Source organism: Musca vetustissima, unplaced genomic scaffold (genome assembly GCF_032173495.1).
Source record: "Musca vetustissima isolate MV318-11 ecotype Yass unplaced genomic scaffold, APGP_CSIRO_Mvet_v1 utg6462, whole genome shotgun sequence".
Taxonomy (NCBI): domain Eukaryota; kingdom Metazoa; phylum Arthropoda; class Insecta; order Diptera; family Muscidae; genus Musca; species Musca vetustissima.
The window spans coordinates 223,976-246,515 of record NW_026885658.1 but is presented as its reverse complement, the minus strand read 5'-3'; the positions used below and the strand labels follow the sequence as shown (position 1 = coordinate 246,515).

Below are 22,540 nucleotides of genomic sequence, written 5' to 3'. Positions count from 1 at the left end.
AAATAATTCATTTGAATTCCAATGGAATAACAAACCATAGTCTTTTAAAACAGTTTGAAAATTTGTTAGAAAATCAAGAAGCTCATATAGCTTCATTAAATGAAACTTTTTTAAACCATAGTCATAAGACATATCTTAAAAATTACTATATATATCGTAATGATCGAACGACTTCAAGAGGGGCCGGTGTTGCTCTTTTGATACATCGCACCGTACAACACAGACAACTCCCTATAATAACAACTAAATTTATAGAGAACGTGTCTGTAGTAATAAATGTTAATAATCGAAACCTAAGAATTACATCTGCTTATTCTCCCAGATTTACTGCTCATTTTGTTAGTGATATGATACAACTAACATCTGACAACAGCGACTATATAATCATAGGTGATTTAAATGCAAAACATATATCATGGAAATGTTCTTCAAATAATTCTGCAGGCATTTCCTTAAATAATTTGTACATGCAACGAAATTTCGTGATATACAGTCCTAGTCCAACCCTTTACCCGCATCAAATGGGCAGGAATCCATCAATCGTTGACATAGTTCTCAGCAATACTAATCTAGAAATAGAAGTTGAAACATTAGGTTACAACTTTCCTTCAGACCACAGACCTATAGTATGTTCAATTGCATGTCAATCAATTCAAAAAGTTAGTACACACACATTTAATTCAAAACACTGTAATTGGGGATTATACAAACGCAAAGTTAACGACAGTCTTAATAATATTCCCAATCCAAGCTCCAAGTCCGATATTGACACAGGATTAAAATCCTTTATCAACACTATTATATCTGCCAGTAGTAGTGCAACGTATCCAAGTACTCAAAATTTTCGACACGACTTTCCCAGAGATATCACAAAATACATAAGTGACAGAAAAAGATTTAGAAGAAAACAGCAAAGAGCAAGGAATACAAACGAGGAAATGTTTTACAAGCAATGTTGCCAATTTCTAAGTAAGAAGATTAATGAGAGGATAAACCAGGAAAGAAATATGAAATGGTCAAATTTCCTTTCTAAAATGAAACCAGGAGACAAACAGTTTTGGAAGCTTAGCAGAAACTTAAGACGAAAGGGCTCCAATAATATTCCCACACTAGAAGTAGAAAATAGAAAGTTATTATCTGACGATGAAAAAGCGGAAATTCTTGCAGAAACTTTTTTTAGTTCTCATGTACTTACAATAGATTATATTCGTCCCTCTGAGCAGAAAATAAACAGAGCGGTAACCAAACTAAAATCGAACCCATCTAGTACTGAAAATATACACTTTATTACATTCAATGAAATAAATTCAATAATAGCGAAACTTAGAGTAGCAAAATCACCTGGATTTGATAAAGTGTCAAATATTTTAATTAAAAACCTTCCTGTCAATGCAATTAAAAAACTTATATTGATTTTTAACTCTTGCCTACGACATAATTATTTCCCAGAACGTTTTAAGGAAGTTATAGACCTATTAGTCTCTTAAGTAATCTTGGAAAAATCTATGAGAAACTTATTCATTCCCGATTAAAAGAATTCGCTGATTTAAACGACGTCATAGCAAAGGAACAGTTTGGCTTTAAAGAAGGTCATAGTACAATACACCAAATTTCTAGAATTAAAAATAAAATCCTAAGAAATCGGCGTAGTAAGCGATCAACAGGGATTATCCTATTAGACATCGAAAAAGCGTTCGATACTATATGGCATACCGGTTTAATATACAAACTTCACAAGATGAAATTTCCTAAATATTTATGTAAAATTATAGATGATTTTTTGTGCAATAGAACTTTTAAAGTTGCCGTGAACCAGGTTTCCTCCTCCGCAAAAAACATCCCATCCGGTCTACCGCAGGGATCTATTCTTTCCCCTTTACTTTACATAATTTACACATCAGACTTAAAGGTGCCTCGTTCAATAAATGTTGCATATTACGCAGATGATACTGCATTGATAACATCAAGTAAACTCACTAGTGCCTTACTAAAGAAAATGGAAAGCAGTTTGGACACTTGTAATAAATACTTTTCTAAATGGAAAATAAAAATTAACCACGGCAAAACACAAGCTGCAATCTTTCCATTCAACAACTCACCAAAAAGATTCCCTCGCCGTCCTTTATCCTTTGGTCATGAAACTATTCAGGTATTAGATCATATAAAATATCTTGGTGTTGTCCTAGATAAAAAATTAAAATTTCAGAAACACATTGATTCTGTGCGTTTAAAAGCAATGTCAGCGATTAAATCACTCTGGCCCCTCTTAAATCATCGTTCGTATTTAGACATTAAAAACAAGAACTTATTATACAAATCTGTTATACGTCCAATTATGGCATACGCATCTCAAGTATGGTATACTTCAGCTAAATGTCATTTAACGAAACTTCAAATTATACAAAATAAATGCTTAAAAATGATTTATAACAAGCCATGGCGTTATCGTACACATACATTACACGCTGAGACTGGATATGAAACATTTCAAGAATTCATAAGAAGACAGAACGAAAATTTTTTTACAAATTCCTCAATCTCGAATTATCCCATAATAAGAGAATGCATAGATATAACTTAGTATATAACAGTAAATATATATAAATCTAAAATATATCAAACAGAAATCTTTCGTCTGTGGTGATGCTATTTTACAAATAGTTCTCCAATAGACAATATTGGTTTCTAATAATGTTTGACCTATTAAAATAAGATAATAATAAGGGTTTTCCCATTTCCCTTTAGCCAAGAATTATTAAAAATACTAAAAGGATACAAATTGTGATGTAATGTAATTATATGCTGTAATATCTATAGATAAATCCCATACTCTAGACTTTTAAGTACATATAATTTTGTAAACATGTTAACTTTGGATGAATAAAAGAATTGAATTGAATAACACGACTCCAAATATCGATCAAATGGAGCATGAAACGCCTAAATACAAAATTTGAGTCCAATCGGATAAAGCATAAAAAATATGCAAAAATCAGAGGTCTAGTCATCATCAGCAATACAGTTTACCGTCAAATTGAAAACGGTTGAATTTTGATTCGTCTGACGTTATCACACGTTTCTAGTAGACTGGGGATCGTTGAAAAATGTTTGCTCTGATTTAGCAGTTTTTTCGATAATAGAGGTTCTTGTATTTTTTACTGCTGCTATAACCAATGTCGGGAAGAAGGGCTCTCCACGCCGTACACCGACTAAACTTATCAACATTTCCCATATCATTAAAAGTGGGTCCACATTAATTATAAGCATTTTACGACCTCTAAATTGATATTTGGGAACAACGGCAAAGGATATTTCACTCATGATCCGGATGACAACTTCGGCGGATTTTAAAGAATTACTTGTAATTTATTATTGTTGTGTGTATTTTTTATTTTCGTTCAAAACTTACGAAAATGTTTTTAATAAACGAGATTTAAATAACATAAATTTTATGCTTTCTTAAGAAAGAAGTAAAAAACCAATAAAGATTTAGAAAACGCGCACTTTTCCATTTTTTCTTCAAATTGTCTATAAAATGCAAACGGGCAAAAGAGAGTGCATACGAGTTATTTCCGTGAATTCGGGATCTTTTTGGTGTTCATTGATTTTTTTTGTTAAATCGTTTGCAAAATTTATTAAGTACTAGATACTTAATAAATGACAACAATAATTTTTGAATTTTCTTTTTTTATATTACTTTTATGACGTAAAAATTTCTTAAGGGACCCCACCCCCAATCCCGATTTTAATTTTTCAAGATTTTCAATGGGCTTGTAAATCAATACCAATGCTTGTTATGGTTTGTAACTTTGCACATATATAATTGAAGATTTAAAATAGAAGAAAAATAATTTACAAAAAATTTTTGTTATTGTTTTGTTGTAGTTTTTTGCAATTAAAGAAAAGTCCTTATTTTTGATGGCGGGCATGATAACTCCTCACTGGAACATCGGAATTCGAAAATTCCAACGGTGTTAGAAATAGTACATGTCTGGCTCTCGTATGAACTAGGATTATTGACTTCGCTCTAAAATTAACAAAATGGTGGACCTTTGAAAAAATATTTTTGAAACATCGCCGATTTTTTACCAAAACTCAAGTTAAAAAATAAGGAAGATCTTCACCGATTGGTTTTATCATACGATAGCTATACACTCACAGAGAAACGTGCAAAAATTTGAAATCGATTGGGTTATTAGTTTTTGAGTTATCGTGCCCGCCATTCGCCAAAAAATGTTTAGAGAAAAACGCGTTCAAAGTTTGAAAAGCCCGTCACTTGATGCTGACACAATAAATCGGCTATATCTTCAAGAGTTCTTGAGATTTTCATTTGAAATTTTGTAGGGACATGCTTTAATTAGTGCAGATTCGAATAATATCAACAACATTTTTGACCCCGAGAATGGGGGGGGGGGGTCCCCTTAATGTACAAACATCCACTGTAATCACGACAACATACGTCCGAAGATTATAAGTTCGTTCCAATTTTATTATAATACTTACTTTTGAAAGCAGTCGCGGATAAGCTTAAAATTTTTTGTTATTTTATTTACAACAGCTCCCAGACAGGATACACAGCTCGAGACAACAGCTTGATTTAAAGAAACAACTAGCAACATTAAATGTTCCTCCAATGATGCCAAAAAAGATTCGCTAGCGTTGTTAACCAAAGGAACAACCTGGAATTTTTTTATTTATTTTGAAATTTAAATTTACCAATACTGTGAATTTAACTTACTTTTTCCAGTATATCAGCAACAGCACATATAAATTTAGGAGCCGTAGATGGATGACATTTGATATTTAAATAAGGTTCTATTGTCATAGCATGTCTCACTAATAACTGTGGACGGACTTTAGCTAGCAAATGTAACGTTGTTATGCAACCTAGCATTCGTTCATTATCTGTATCTTCAAGTTCAATTAGTCTATCCACAAGACCATCCGCTAATTGTTGACACGCCAATATAATTTCTGGAGGAGGTTCTGTATTTTTTTTTATTACATCTTGAGAACTGCCATCCAACTTCAACATATTTTCTTTGGGTTCGAATATCTGGATAGAAAAATGATTACATGTAAGTCTATTCTATAACGACAAAATATAACTGAAGTAATACATACACTATTTAATAAACCTTCTAACCAACTTGTGCCAGTATCGTGCGCTGTATTGACGACATCAATAATTTGGTTGATTTTTCTAAGAATACCGTGCTAAAATTAAACATAAAATATACATAATTTTTTTTATTATATTTGTAGGTTTAAGGGCTAATTTAATCTCAAAATATAAATAAATGTATTTCAATGATTGTTACCCAAAAAGCGTGGCATTGGCAGAACGTATTTGGTTTTTTTTTTTGTTAATTTAAAATAGAATATCAATCAATAACATTTTTCAATACCCTAAGATAAACAATAATGGTGGTGAATAGATATGAATTTTCGTACGCATATCCATTGAACTAGGTGCGAGACTAAAATAAACAAGTTACACAGTACACTGAATGCTGCATTTTTTTATATATCTGTATAATTTGCAAATATATGTTCAGGGTAGGTCAATATCTAAAAAAATCGTGATAATCCGCGAACATTTCACAAAAATCAAGATTACATTTGTATTATTGAAAATTTTAAAAATCTTTGTTGTATTAGTTTGGCTGTAGGCTTTTTAAAGTAAAAATCGTTTTTAATTTTGATTTTTAATATTTATTGTTTCCAATATTTCGATTGGATTCTCCAATCATCCTCAGGGAACTACAATTACATATATTTTAACAGATTGAAAAAACAATGACAATATGTAAATAAACTTACTTGAAGAAAGTTATGTTGTCTTTAAGTCAACGTTCTTGCTTCAACTAAAGTCTAACAGATTTGTATTTGTTTACTGTGTGTCTATAGATTTGAGCGCAATTGTCTGTGTCGGTTTTATAATTGAGTCGAGTGTCAAGTGGAGTGTTGATTATGTGCAACATCTCAAGAGTAAACCTTTTTTGATAATTACTTTCTTGAGTTAGAATTTTTATGTCATTAAAATCTGGGGTATGTCCGGTTTTTGTGCAGTGTGCTGCAAGAGCTGTTTTTTGCTCTACGGGTTTGTAAAGAGCTTTTTGATCCGATTTATGTGCGGATATTCTTGTCTTTAATTTAGTCTTAGTAGTGCCAACATATACCTTTTGGCATACGTTGGACTTGTCTCCCTTACATTTAATGCGGTATACTACGTTGGATTTCTCCTCGTCTTGTATTTTACTTTTTAATTTGCTGAAAAGATTATTCAGCGTGTTTTTAGTTTTAAATGCCAGCTCAAATGTTGTGTTGTCGTAAATGTTAGAATGTTTTAATCTTTCTGAAAACCCACGTGTATATGTCATAGTTTTGTAAATTTTCTCGCTGTTATCGCTTGTTTTCTTTGTCTCTTCTTTTCTTGCTCGTGCCATGAGATTGTCAATGGTTTTGTCCGGAAAATCATTTTTCCTCAGGATATTCTTAATTATATTAATGTTTTTGTTGTGATAGTCTGGGTGGCTTATGTCTAAAACTCTATTTATGAAATTGGATGCAGTGTTGATTATTGTTCTTCTCGGATGTTTAGATGTAAAGTTAATTAGTCGTCCCGACGCTGTAGGTTTCTGGTACCAGTCAAGTTTAAGATGAGGTCCTTTTCGTATCACTAGTGAATCCAGGTATGGCAATTGGTTGTTGTTTTCTAGTTCCATAGTAAATTGTATTTGAGGGTTGAATGAGTTCAAGATGTCCAAATTGTCCTTTATTTCGTCTTTTTTCATGACTGTAAAAATGTCGTCCACATATTTGGTCAAAATCTTTGGTTTTGTGTACATTCGCTGCATTGATGAGTCCAGTAATTTCTCCATGACTATGTCAGCTATGACAGGGGAGGCTGGAGAGCCCATCGGCATACCTTTATTTTGTTTATATATTTTGTCGTCATATATGAAATATCTTGTGTCCTTTATACATAGCGTTAGAATTTCCATAAACAATTCTTTTGTCATAGATGTATATGTTTTAATTGTATCCCACTTATCTTCTATGGTGTTGAGAGCAAAATTTACTGGTATGCTAGGGAAAAGTGATACAACGTCAAATGAAATTAAGGTTTCGTCGGGGTTGATCTGTATGTGCTCAATTCTTGTTTTAAAATCTTTTGCGTCTTTTACGTTATATTGTGAATTCTTAGTCAGGTTCTTCAATATGTTGACCATATATTTACAAAGTCCGATAGCTGGGGAGTTGATTGTGGAGCATATGGGTCTCAAAGGGGTACCATCCTTGTGAATTTTGGGTAACCCATAAAATCTTGGCGCAGTTGATGTCTTATTCGTCATTTTGTATTTCTCAGTTTCATTAATTATCTTTAATTTAAATAATTTTTCCACCAGAGAATTGTTTTTGTTTTGTAATATATTTGTCGGATCTCTTTTTAAGCGTCGATATGTGCATAAATCTCCCAAAATTGCTGCCATTTTCGTTTGGTATTCATCTTTGTAAATGGCTACTGTTTTCCCACCTTTGTCCGCACTGGTTATGATCAAGTCATTATTTTGTTTTAAAAAAGTTTTGCACCGACCCACTTAATATTTGTTTGTCTCTTGTGTTTAATGTTCCTTTCTTTTTCATATGTTCGTCTATTAGAGATACCATCTTTGTTCTCGCTATGTCTTGTTTCTCCTTGTCATTGATTGTTTGTATGCAATTTTCTCCCTCTGCTATGACGTCAAATAACGGGAATGTTTTTGTTGTTATGGGTAATGCATATTTAGGTCCCAGCGAGAGCAACCACTCAACTTCTTTTGGGATCTCTTTCTCTGTTTTGTTTACAAACCATCCGTTTTCGTTGTCCATGTTTACTTGTTCGTTTTGTTGTTGTAATGATTTGAGCTTTTTGATTTGTGTTGTCTTGCATGTGTTAGTGTAACTCTCCAAGAGTTTTGCTTCACTCTCCATAAAAAGTTGCAGGTCTTCTTCATGTAGAAGTTTGGTCATTTGTTGTTGCAATTTCTTTTGTCTTACTTTGTTTTTGTGAGACAGTTTATGTTTTTGTTGTATTAATAGGTTTAGAATTTTGTTGTGAAAATGGTAGACGTGATTATCAAGAACTCTTTTAATGTTTGGCGGGATATCATTGTTTGTTTTGAAAATGTTGTATATGTGTTTTGTGCTGTAGTTTATGAAGTTAGGGATTATGCCAACTTGTTTGCATTTCATAAGAAAAGTCGTGGAAGTCAATAAAGTGGCCGTCGCTTTATTGCCTTTGGAGTATTGTTTTGTAATCTGCAGTAAATGTTCGTTGTAGTTTTCTTTGATTTTTCTGTAGATAGTCATCTTTTCGGTGTGCCTTCCGTGTATGGTGTTTGAATTGGTATCGTTTGCCTAGTTTTGTTTATCTTTGTTGTATTAGTTTGGCTGTAGGCTTTTTAAAGTAAAAATCGTTTTTAATTTTGATTTTTAATATTTATTGTTTCCAATATTTCGATTGGATTCTCCAATCATCCTCAGGGAACTACAATTACATATATTTTAACAGATTGAAAAAACAATGACAATATGTAAATAAACTTACTGAAGAAAGTTATGATGTCTTTAAGTCAACGTTCTTGCTTCAACTAAAGTCTAACAGATTTGTATTTGTTTACTGTGTGTCTATAGATTTGAGCGCAATTGTCTGTGTCGGTTTTATAATTGAGTCGAGTGTCTCAAGAGTAAACCTTTTTTGATAATTACTTTCTTGAGTTAGAATTTTTATGTCATTAAAATCTGGGGTATGTCCGGTTTTTGTGCAGTGTGCTGCAAGAGCTGTTTTTTGCTCTATGGGTTTGTAAAGAGCTTTTTGATCCGATTTATGTGCGGATATTCTTGTCTTTAATTTAGTCTTAGCAGTGCCAACATATACCTTTTGGCATACGTTGGACTTGTCTCCCTTACATTTAATGCGTAAAAGACGCAAAAGATTTTAAAACAAGAATTGAGCACATACAGATCAACCCCGACGAAACCTTAATTTCATTTGACGTTGTATCACTTTTCCCTAGCATACCAGTAAATTTTGCTCTCAACACCATAGAAGATAAGTGGGATACAATTAAAACATATACATCTATGACAAAAGAATTGTTCATGGAAATTCTAACGCTATGTATAAAGGACACAAGATATTTCATATATGACGACAAAATATATAAACAAAATAAAGGTATGCCGATGGGCTCTCCAGCCTCCCCTGTCATAGCTGACATAGTCATGGAGAAATTACTGGACTCATCAATGCAGCGAATGTACACAAAACCAAAGATTTTGACCAAATATGTGGACGACATTTTTACAGTCATGAAAAAAGACGAAATAAAGGACAATTTGGACATCTTGAACTCATTCAACCCTCAAATACAATTTACTATGGAACTAGAAAACAACAACCAATTGCCATACCTGGATTCACTAGTGATACGAAAAGGACCTCATCTTAAACTTGACTGGTACCAGAAACCTACAGCGTCGGGACGACTAATTAACTTTACATCTAAACATCCGAGAAGAACAATAATCAACACTGCATCCAATTTCATAAATAGAGTTTTAGACATAAGCCACCCAGACTATCACAACAAAAACATTAATATAATTAAGAATATCCTGAGGAAAAATGATTTTCCGGACAAAACCATTGACAATCTCATGGCACGAGCAAGAAAAGAAGAGACAAAGAAAACAAGCGATAACAGCGAGAAAATTTACAAAACTATGACATATACACGTGGGTTTTCAGAAAGATTAAAACATTCTAACATTTACGACAACACAACATTTGAGCTGGCATTTAAAACTAAAAACACGCTGAATAATCTTTTCAGCAAATTAAAAAGTAAAATACAAGACGAGGAGAAATCCAACGTAGTATACCGCATTAAATGTAAGGGAGACAAGTCCAACGTATGCCAAAAGGTATATGTTGGTACTACTAAGACTAAATTAAAGACAAGAATATCCGCACATAAATCGGATCAAAAAGCTCTTTACAAACCCATAGAGCAAAAACAGCTCTTGCAGCACACTGCACAAAAACCGGACATACCCCAGATTTTAATGACATAAAAATTCTAACTCAAGAAAGTAATTATCAAAAAAGGTTTACTCTTGAGATGTTGCACATAATCAACACTCCACTTGACACTCGACTCAATTATAAAACCGACACAGACAATTGCGCTCAAATCTATAGACACACAGTAAACAAATACAAATCTGTTAGACTTTAGTTGAAGCAAGAACGTTGACTTAAAGACAACATAACTTTCTTCAAGTAAGTTTATTTACATATTGTCATTGTTTTTTCAATCTGTTAAAATATATGTAATTGTAGTTCCCTGAGGATGATTGGAGAATCCAATCGAAATATTGGAAGCAATAAATATTAAAAATCAAAATTAAAAACGATTTTTACTTTAAAAAGCCTACAGCCAAACTAATACAACAAAGATAAACAAAACTAGGCAAACGATACCAATTCAAACATTTTAAAAATAATTTTTTAATTGGATTGACATTGTTTTTATAATTATTTTTTGTGAAAATAATTTATTTCTGTAATTTTTAAATACGTTAGAAACATTGTTTATAATCAATTCGGTTTAAACGAAACTATTCTTCTTGAAATTAAATTACGACTTTAAATAGAGTATAATTCAATTATGTGGGTACCACTCTATCAATACTCATAAAGGTTTTTTCAGTATTCGAACGGTTCAATGCCGATCAGAGCAATATTTGACCCTTGTTGTCAAGTCAGTGTGGTTTACGCGACTCTGTTCGACGAATTAAAAAGACCACTACCAGAAATAGATAATATGGATCACACTAATTTTCTTGTCATGTCTAAGGCTGACTCAGCACAAAGACAGTTTGGGATGGCTAGAGTTTCAAACATAGCGCACATAAGAGCTCCCTCTAATGTATAGCCACGAACTCGCGAATCCTATGCAATGGTTCTTGGACCAGAAATTTATTGCAGGGTAATATCGCGTAGAGAGTACAAACATTTGGTAGAGTACACAACATTTGTGTTGTAATATCGGTCTCAGTACACTTCTAAATGTATTGAATTTATATATTTGCACTAAATTGAATTGAAACACGGAATCTTAAATATATTATATTTATATACTAGCAGACCCGGCAAATGTTGTTTTGTCGTATCAAAATTGCATCAATTTGGGTTTTGTAAGAATTAACGACTTCATGAAAAATATATTTCAGAAACTATTTACCATTTAATTTATTTGAAATTTCCGCAATAAAATATACGCATAATATTTTCCTCACAGCAATTAAAAACAACCGTAGGAAAATGTGAGTCAAATTGGTGCAGTCATTATCAATGGAAACATTTTTCATATCATAACAAATATATTTGAGGAACAATGATAGCACATATAAGTGAGCATCTAATGAGGAATTGTCTCCATGTAGGAGGATTCGAATATACAGTCGAATTCGGTTAAGCGAAATTTGTTTATCTTAAGCAGGATTTTCAATTAAAACAAATTCGGATAAGCGAAACTCGTTGCGTTTAAACGAAGATGTCAAACAATATCTGAAAAATTGTGAAATTTATAAATATTATAAAATGAATTTAGTACGAACTTTATTTTTTCGGTAGACATTTTATTGGAAGGTTGGAAAAATGTGCAACAAAAGTTTAGGGTAGCACATACAAATTTTAATGAAGTTCGTCGCCATTACGAAAATTATATTATTTCGCTTAAACGGTGCTCGTTTCATATATATATACTTCCCGAATATAAGAATGATTCAGATATCGTGTGGGGTATATGCCATGTGTTGGTTTTATAACAAAGAGAAATTGGCTCGCCATTATTGTGCGTTTTTAAGCCTCCTTATCTATGGTCCATACTTTGCATAGTCTTATTTTAGGTACTTTGAAACTAGTAACAAATACCCTATAAATTGCCTTTAATTCGGTATTTCATGTAGGGTAAGGAACTTCTATGTAAATTCGGTCGGTATAGTACTTTATGGTATATATCCCACAAATTGGAAGGCATGTCGGTCCAGCCGTTCCTTCAAAATATGTTTTCAAGATTTTCGCGTATTTTTCTCAAAATTTTCTTTCATAAAAACCTTCCCACTTCAATTACAGTTAACAGAAAGAAATGTTTAGTCAAAACGGTCATGCCGTTCTCAATTGATGAGTTTCTATACATTGTGTACATAATTTTTATAATCTTTTTTTTTTTTTCGTTTGACTCCCACATGCTTTTCACGAAAACCGGTTATGTATGAATTGGTGTCGGAATACTTAACGTCGATTAAGCACCCAATCCCTAATCGGCCAAAATGCAAAGAAACTATAAAGCTCGCCATCTGTCGGACGTACATAAAATTAAACAGAAACACTCCTCACGCCCCATAAAGTATATACATAACGTTTGGTCAAAATCGGTGCAGTTCCTGAGTTACGGCGCAAAAAAAAACACAAAAAACTAAATATTGCGCCATCTGTGGGATGAACTTCAAAGTACGCAGGAACACTCCTCACGCCTCATAGAGCCTGTTCATACAATTTGGTCAAAATCGGTGCAGTAGTTTTTGAGTTTAGCGATTACGAACATACACGTAATAACGTATTACTTTAAAAATATGTATTATATTGGCATTAATTTATAATTTAGATACGTTGGCCTTTGCACGTTCCCTCTGCGGACACCACTGAGAGCATACATCAGTGGTCGACGGTTGTTGGTTTGCTCATTTTGATACATAAGAGATTCATTTTGATACAGAAGAGGCCTCTGGCGCCATAAAGGTAATTTAAAGGAATTTTTAAGGTCGGACAGTAAGGATAGCTGAGTATTAAATTTGCAGTCAAATCATATTTTGAAACCTCTCTCAGAGTACAAAATAATTTGAAAAGTTCGGGAACGGAAATCTAGTAAATATGTCAAAATTAGCCAATCAGCCAATCAGAAGTTGGCATTACTGTTTACCATTTTTACTCAGAACAATTTTTGAGTGAAAAGTTTAGAAAGAGAACGCCATTTTGTTTTGTGTTCTTTTAAATTTGGTTCAATGTTTTACCAAATTTGTGGTTTAAGGAACGGTTTTCGAATAAAAAGTTGCAAAACTTGTAAAATTAGTAGATTCTTTTAGATTCTGGAATGGAACTATACCAAGGTCTATATAAGGTCGACCATTAAGCGAATTCCTAGAGAAAACTTAAGTTTAATGTCAAATTTTTTGCCGAGACAAAAACAAATTGTTTCGCTTTTAAATAAAAAATACAACCAAAACACAACACAGTTTATAATTTTGTTACATAATTATTCTTTAAAATCTTGAAATAGTTGAAATGTGATTCACTTAAATTAAAATTGAATTGAATGTTGACAAAATATTAATATTTTCCTTTTGACAGCAAATAATATGATTTGACAGCAAACTTTATACTTACCTGTGCTTACTGGCCGACCTTATATAGGCCTTGGAACTATACATACAAAATTATGTAAGACGTCAACACGAAAATATTAATATTCTCCCAAGATTCAATTCAATTTTAAAGCACATTTCGACTATTTCAAGATTTTAAAGAACATTTTCAAGTAGATTTTCTTACAAAATTATAAATTGTGTTGTGTTTGTATTTAAAATATAAAAAGGCGAAACAATTAGTTTTCGCCTCGGCAAAAAAATTGACGTTAAACTTAATAGAAGGAGCTGTTTTCTCTATGAATTCGCTTTCGACAATTCAATAAACCAGCAAACACATAATTAATCAAAAGAACTAATACACTTGCGTTGAATTCTTGAATTCCCATACTTTTTTAAATTCCCATGTTGTGCAAAATGGTGTGCTCAATTTCGAGCGAAAGTGCGGCTCGAAAGCATAGCTGTGTTCAATATGTTACGAAATGTGTTCAATAAAAAACATATGTTTCATTGAAATTTGCAATTTGTTTACCAACAAAATTAAGAAAAAATATGCCTGCTGGCTTATTAATTGCCCTGGTTTCTACCAGAAAAATGGAACGTGCTAATGATACTGGAACGTGCTAAAATAAGCATTTATGGATATTTTGAGAGAAATGGATCCTTTCATACACAAGGGTGCCATTCCCGAAAGCCTCCAGTTAGCAGGTACCTTTAGATTTCTGGCTGTTGGTGAGTTTCAGAGGGTAGTGGTAAATGATTTAAATATAAGTGTTGATCGCACAACAATGTGTAAAATATTGTGAAGAGTAATGAAAGTCCTGGAAGACAAAGTGTGTGCAAGCTGTGGACAGCTGCAGACCAGGATCCAGCCATGATGCTTTTATTTGGCATATGAGTACAGCTAGGCAGCATTAACAAAAGAGGAAATGGTATGCAAAATAATTGGCTTCTAGGAGACAGTGGTTACGCTTTAGAAATATTTTTTGACGGCCTATAAACAAGTGGAGCATGGATCTTGCCAACATCGATATAATAAAGTGCACACATCTGCAAGAAACATTATTAAAAGGACAATTGGGAAAATGTTTCACTTTCGAGCAAACTCGAAATGCAGCACATGGGCGATTGACATAAATTTTAATTTTTACATGTCAAATTTATCGGGCATGGTCTGGCATTCACTTCAACGGCAGAAGTGTATCGAACACATGCCGAGGTGTTCCGTAATACACCTCAAATGGCTGTATTCTTTACACTTACATTTTCATAGCGAGAGTTGGATGTATTCATGTTTTTCTATATAAAAGAAAATATTTTTTGAAATAAGAAAGGCACATGATGATAGATAAATATGTTATTATTGCGTATAACTCGTTTAAAATCACAAAATTATGATAAAACGCATTTAAACCCCTATTTTAAATAGATACTTAGGTTTGTGTTGCATTTATTCCGAATGAATCTCTCGCTTGACACAAACAGTTGATTTGCACTACGATTGTACAAGATAGGGTCAACAAAACAATGATATTAAAGAGTCTTTCATACATATATTTTATGTTGCGAATAATAAAATATTAACAAATAATAATAAAATTATTGTTAGAATTTACGAAACTACTAAAAAATAACAGAAACAATGTTAAAAACGAATACAGTTTATATTGTATGGCAACACTATATCTGGAAAGTACCATGTCGGCGTTTATTTTTGTCGCAGTTCGAAAATTTCAATGAAGTGAAAAGAACACACCGTGAGTTCCAGAACAAGCCCGTATGTTTTAATTTCATCAATATTTGTCGGTAACAACAGTTTCAGAAATACAATATTGACCCACTATTTGGTGGAGGGTACAACATCAACATGTTAAAAGCATTGTGAGAGATTTATTTTTTCGTTCTACAACTATTGAATGTAAGATTAATTGATGATCGGACAAAGAAAAGAATAATTTTATATTTGAAATGTAACACAAATGATACGTTCAAATATTCTAGATAGACTATAAAAGTTTTTCTTCAACTTGAAAAGGTTTCTCCAATTGCTTCTACCAACCTATTCCGCCTCAGTTGCATTTGAAGCTCAGTCAGTATCCACGAATCCAATTATTGTTTTATATTTAGGCAGTTTATATTTTATGTTTTCTTGAGGAACCTTAATATTCTCTTATAGCGTGCAAAATATTCAAAAGCAAAAATAACTACCGAGTAACTCAAGATATGGATTTTTTGCTTTCACGCTGCAGCCGTATTTACAAAGAACTTTTCAAGGAGTTGCACTCTGTCATTCCAAATTTGTATAAAACCTTATTGATGTTTGCTGATTCATACCTAACAAAAAATTTCAGAACTCCAAAATTGAAAAGTTTAAAGGGACAGACCCCTTTAACTTTTTCAACTGAGGACACTTTGCTCCCAGCAATAATTAAGTCAGCGTCTTTTTCAAAGACGTTACTTCATAAGCAATTGCATCATACCATTTGGCAACATCTTTCAATTCAGAAATTAACATAACTTTCCGGTATTCTTTTTGATAATACTATTTATACAAATAAAGTGAACATATCCGAGATTAACGTTTTCTTAACAAACGGATTTTTTGAATGGTTATTTTTTACAGTTTAAAACCTTTCGGAAAAAATACCATGTTTTCCGTGTAAGGTGTCTGAATATTCCCACATTCTATTTGTAAAGCATTTTTCAGATTTGGTGTGCTTTAGATGTTATAGGTACACTACATTTCAAAATATTTTTTAGAATGTTTATATGATCAATATTATCCATAATTATTTCCATTAAAAACGAGATCTCCATTACAGAGCGTATTTGCTTCACGGTCGGAGTTGTGTGCTTTGGGTCCACGGCTATATTCGCCCTGCACCATACCTTACTTGGTCCATCCGGCCCAAACAAGTTAAATTTGCTTACATCAGCAGAAATAACAGATTACCAATATGCTAAATCCTTTTTTTCGTGTTCCGAAACAAACTCCAATCGGTTTATCCCGTTTTTGGGGTTTTATGAATGGTTTTTCAGTGCAACTCTACCATGAAGACCATACTTACGCAAAATTCTTCGAATTGTTTCTGGGTTACATTTCTTTTCCAGATATTTCTCGGCGTTTTCAGCATGTTTAGTCGTACTTAGCTTTGGATTTTCGCCCATTTTTCGGAGCAACCACTTTTCGTCTCTTATATTTTTCTCACTGGTTTTCGGCTTTGTTGCTTTTTTTGGACAGCAGAACGAGTAATATTGAGTATTTCCACTATTTTCCGTTGAGATTTTGAGATCGTTGTGTGGCGTCCCATGATCTCAAATTCTCACGGTGGCTATCCAAAAAAAGCAAACTCACGCGTAAAGTGTAAAAAAAACTCGATCCATGAGAAGATTGATTTTTAACGTTATTAAGTTGTAAATAATACCGGTGGATAATTTTCATTGTGAGGTTGCAATTGCTTTTGTTTAACAAATATTTTATATATATCACCAAGTAACTTTCATCAAAAGGAAAGTCCAGAAATCTCATCAGGCAAAACAGACACATTTGGTTCAGTAGTCACGACCATCATTCTCCCCCTCCTGCTGATGACTTATTCTCCTTTCAAATATAGTTTCACTACTTTTATGATTTAGTGATTAAGGGAAACAAATAACCGTTTAGTTCATAGCCCACTTGATGGTAACAAAATAGCTCCCAATTTGAAAAAAAATTTGAAATGTTCATTTCTTATCTATTTTTATTTTCATAAACGTAAACAAAATTGACAACAATCAATTTATTTTCGACAGAATTGCTAAAGTCAGTATAAATTCAGTTTGATTTCGTGAATTTAAAATTAGGATAATGTACAAATTAATTTGAAGTTAAATGGCGTATACATTAGAACTTTTTACCGGGTTAACCTACTTTATGAGGATTTATTTGACATATATGCAAAGGAATTGACAATTGAAACCCACTGGGGGTTAACGAAATCCGGTTAAATGTAAACGTACTATAAGGCTGTTAATGCAAATTAAGGCTGTAGTCTGTCTAGGCTATTAGTCGTATATCATAAAAACACTTCAACATAATTTATGCAATGCATAAATGTTAAGTAAACCGGAATGTGGCTTTCATTGCCAGATTCTGAGGGTCTAACACCATTGACATCTGATGCAAATGTAAACCTATATACTTTTGAAATTGTAAATCGATTTAGCGACATAAATCTTTATCAAACAAATAGCATATCAAATTCTTATGATCGAATTCTAGATCTAGCATTTGTGAATTATACACAATATTTTGAAATAATTAGAATACCTCCAGTATGTACTCCCGAAGATAACTACCATCCTACATTATGCATATTCATGATGCATAATAAATTAGCTACCAAAAATTCTTCAATGTCATTTAAATCTGTTCCTAATTATAATAAAACGGACTTTGTGTTCCCACTGTTAGAGTTAGAAACTCGGAAAGATATCCATGGGTCACATCTGGGCTTTCAAGTATTAAAAAATTATAAAAATAATCTTTTTAAAAAATATAAAAAATCAGGCTCTTCTATAGATTATGCTAAATATGCTGTTACAAGGTCTAAATATACGACAGAGTCCCGAAAACTTAACAATCTTTATTTAAACAAGATTAAACATAACTTCAAATCAAATCCTAAATCGTTTTATTACTTTGTTAATATAAAAAGAAAAGCTACGTCAAAGCTCAACATTTTGAAATTCAATAATCAAACATTTGAGAAAAGCTCTGAAATTTCTATCTATGTTTTTTTGCAAAGTCAATATGTTTCTAAAAATCTACGTAATTTAAGATAAGTCCAGGTCCGGATGGCATTCCTAAATTAAATGCAATTCCAAAATTATTCGAAAAATTGATTACTGATGTAATTTCTCTGAAGTTTAGCCAATCTTAAGTCCATATCAACATGGTTTTCGTAGTGGCCTCTCAACCATTACCAATCTTATTCAATTTTCCTCAGCCGTCGTTAAAGGTTTTATTCAGCGTAATCAAACCGATACAATTTACACTGACTTCAGTAAAGCTTTTGACAGGTTTAACCATGAACTTTTAATATGTAAATTAAATCAAATTGGTTTCAGTATAAATTTAGTTAAATGGATATCATCTTATTTGCGAAATAGATCACAGTTAGTTTTGTTTGATGATTGTCTCTCCAAATCCATTAATGTTCCTTCCGGTGTTCCCCAAGGAAGACATTTAGAGGTCCACGGTTTTTTCTTCTATTTATAAATGATTTGCCAAATGCAATAATCCATTCCAAGTTGCTAATGTATGCAGACGATGTCAAGTTGTTTATCACCCATAACTCTATGAAGCAAACTGATTTACTTCAAAATGATTTAAATAGCCTTTTTCAATGGTGGGGAGGTCGCCCCCTCGGTCGGCAGGGGTGGGAAAGTGAGGCATGGGAAACAGTCACCTACATCTGTATTACCATGGTATTTTTGTCAACTTTATTTGCTCTTTTGTCTCCAATAATAAAACATACAGCACGTTTGCTAGCTAGATACCCTTCTTTTTGCCTGCAATTTCGCACTCTGTGATATTTAAAATGGCTTTTTCCAATGAACGTTGTCTTATCTTTATCTACTTGTTCGTATTGATCCGACAATTTCACATCCTCCGTCATCAGCCTTTCCTTTATTATATGGGTCTAAAATCTAAAATCTAACGCCAAAATAGCAAATAACAAAAAAATTACAACATTGCTTGCTAAATCCATCCTCAAAATATGCACAGTCAAGCATAATGACAAACAATAGCAACACATTACAAAAAATTTTAGCAAGCAAAACTAAAGATTATTGATATTGTTAGTAGCTACAAAATAGCAATGAACGACTACAACATAATTGACAACGCGCCTAACAACCAAAGCTTACAATGAAGACTAAGACCTTAACTCTACAGTCAATAACAAAAAAAAGTAAATAACAAAAAAAGTATTATTTTTTCTTTAATAAAAAATTTTTTGATTTAATTCGAATCTACTCTAATTCTAGAATGTTCCTACAAAATTTCAAGTGAAAATCTCAAGAACTCTTGAAGATATAGCCGATTTATTGTGTCAGCATCAAGTGACGGCTAAAGGGCTTCTCAAACTTTAAACGCGTTTTTCTCTTTTGCGAATGGCGGGCACGATAACTCAGAAACTAATAATCCAATCAGTTTCAAATTTTGACACGTTTCTCTGGGAGTGTGTAGCTCTCGTATGAACTAGGATAAAGCCAATCGGTGAAGATCTTCCTTATTTTTTAACTTAGTTTGTGGTAAAAAATAGGCGATTTTCCAAAAAAAAAATTTCAAAGTTCCGCCATTTTGTTAATTGTTGTGCGAAGTCAATAATCCTAGTTCATACGAGAGCCAGACATGTCCTCTTTCTAACACAGTTGGAATTTTCGGATTCCGATGTTCCAGTGAGGAGTTATCATGCCCGCCATCGAAAATATGGACTTTTCTTTGAACCCAAAAAACAACAACAAAACAACAACAACAAATTTTGGTAAATTATTTTTCTTCCTTTTTACATCTTCAAATATATATGTGCCAAGTTACAAACCTTAACAAGCATTGGTATTCATTTACCAGCCCATTTAAAATCTTAAAAATAAAAAATCGAGAATGGGGGGGTTCCCTTAATAAATCAATTCAATTCGATTATAGAAAAAGTTTCAGGTCAATGCGAAGAATAATTGGAAAATAACGGACAATAATCTTTGTTAGTCTCAGTATACCATGTTAGTCCCAGTTTCCACGAGTCGCCCTGATGGCCCCATTATGTCTAGGGCCACAAAAATGTGCAGAGGTGTTGGGGAACACCTAAATAAGATCCCTATAAAAAATAAATAAAAAAGCTTTACCCGTTCGAAAGTTTCAAAGGAATTATTATGATTGTTTTAGATACATTATCAATTAAACATGGGTTTAAATATATATTCTTTTAATGTATATCGTTAGCTAAAATGTAAAAAGGCGTAACTAACAAAAGCCTAATTGTGTAGGAGAAGCAAAAACCTGTTTTGAATGAAAACTATAAACATGTCAAATGAAGATTTTTCTAAGTTCACTTTTATTATTATATTATTATTATAAACCCACTTGTAGTTACGTCTTTTTGTTTTTTTTAATAAAAGCTTCTTTTTTGACCGCAGACGTGTAAAACTTTGTCAACACATGTAGTTTATTAACATTCACAATATTCATTCAAAAAGTCAATTTTAAATTTTTTGTTTGTTACGCTTTTTTGCATTTTAGCTAACGATATATAATTTAGAGTTTCTACATCTAGATCAGATCCGTACAGACTAATTTAAAACAAAAACTCCACGATAAGCGAATTTTTTAATAAATTACAGCGTTATATTTAGGTGGGTACAAATGTACCACGGTTATTGATCTACGTAGGTAATAAAAAAAATTATAACAATTATATATGGAAAATATTTATATTTTTTGTACAATTATGGGCGAAAATACCTCATCAATGATTCCAAAAAATTTTACAGCATTTTTATTAAAAAAAGAAAAAGGTACAAATGTACCCGGTTATTGACCGTGGGGTTAACTGTGGCTGCTTAACAAGATTTTTAGCAAACACAACTCGAACATTTTTCGACTTCAGTGTTGCCCATTGAATGTATATCAATTGTATGAGAGAATTAAAAATCGCGATTATGATAATTTAATTTTTTCGAATAATTAGAAATATTTGCTAGAGGGGTTTTAATATATAATTTATTGACAGTTTTTGATTACAATTTGACAAGTTTAAATTAAATAACAACACACAGAATTAAATGATTTTTTTCTAATTTCTGCGTTGGCAACACACAAACATAAAAACAACCCTCGGCTGATTATCCGTCGGCAACGAAATATGAATATATAGTCGTACTACCGATTAGTCATAACAAAAAAGCTCGCATGTGTTTTTTAGTCAAAATGTTAATATATTTAGCAGTAGTTCTGTAAAGCTAATGCTAATATTTGTTGATGCTGCATTTTCAACCCTGCGTGTATGTAATTTTCAATATTTTCGCATTTGATTTTTTTCGCAGCATGAACTACCTAGTATCACATAACAACACCAGAACATAGTACTCATACAAAGGTAAGGTGACCACACGTCCTCTTTCTTAGATTTTAATTGGCTGTCATCAATAAAATGTTTGTCCTCTTTTTGTCATCTATGTCATGTTTTATATAAATATAGTCTTTCCCGTACTAGGTTTGCACCTTGTTATTGACGTGCATATTCTCATGAGTAAATAAATAAATTTATTAATACTTATAGTAACATAGAAAGATAACGATAAAATATATCCAATATAGAAAAATTATTTCTATATTTTAGAAAGGATATTTAACGAATTTTCTACACATTGATAAGCGTACGAATTCTGCCTAGATTAACAATTGTGTTTTATGGTAGGAGCAATAAACTGAATAAAATTAACATGTTGTGGGGAGTATTATATGGATGAACTAAATTCAAATTTTGACCGAAAACCAGATGCTCAAATATGAAAGTTGACGGTTTGAAACACTCAAAGTTAAACTATGCAAACACAGAACTGGCAAAATTTACATCTAATGTTCTCAATGTTGACATGAGCATTGTGGGTCCGTCCGGGTCCAGGTAGAAGTGGTACATTTCATAACCATAACATTCAAAAAGATGATCAACATAGCCGTTACAAATTAAGAGAAATAAGTCCCTATTAAAATCTAACAGCAATCTAAAAATAAGGCTGGTCGATTTCTGTATATATGTGAATGATAAAAGTTATACATGGAAAGCTTATGGCTTATAACACCCCTGATGCCGATTTTTTACATAATATACTTCGGGACTCAAATGCTAGCACACCAGTTACTTGCTGCTTTGCCAATGGAGATTATCCTGAAACACAAGCAACATCTTTCACTCAATAGCAACTCAATAAATGCCGTATACTCTCGTACAATGTAGCAACTCGGTAACTCTCTGAATTTTAGAAACTTTATCTCTTGTATAAATAATTTCGACATAGT

At 32.4% G+C, this 22,540-nt stretch overlaps 1 protein-coding gene across 1 annotated transcript in view; it reads right to left on the bottom strand.

Moving 5' to 3' along the window:
- The window catches only part of LOC133332889 (nipped-B protein), a 120,281-nt gene that overhangs the window by 56,083 nt on the left and 41,658 nt on the right, over positions 1 to 22,540 (bottom strand). Inside the window, exons 10-12 of the mRNA XM_061541256.1 lie at positions 5,125 to 5,217; positions 4,739 to 5,056; positions 4,504 to 4,679 (exon numbers count right to left, since the gene is read on the bottom strand). Of these exons, the coding sequence (XP_061397240.1) occupies positions 4,504 to 4,679; positions 4,739 to 5,056; positions 5,125 to 5,217 (587 nt within the window). The remainder of the gene's footprint in view (positions 1 to 4,503; positions 4,680 to 4,738; positions 5,057 to 5,124; positions 5,218 to 22,540) is intronic.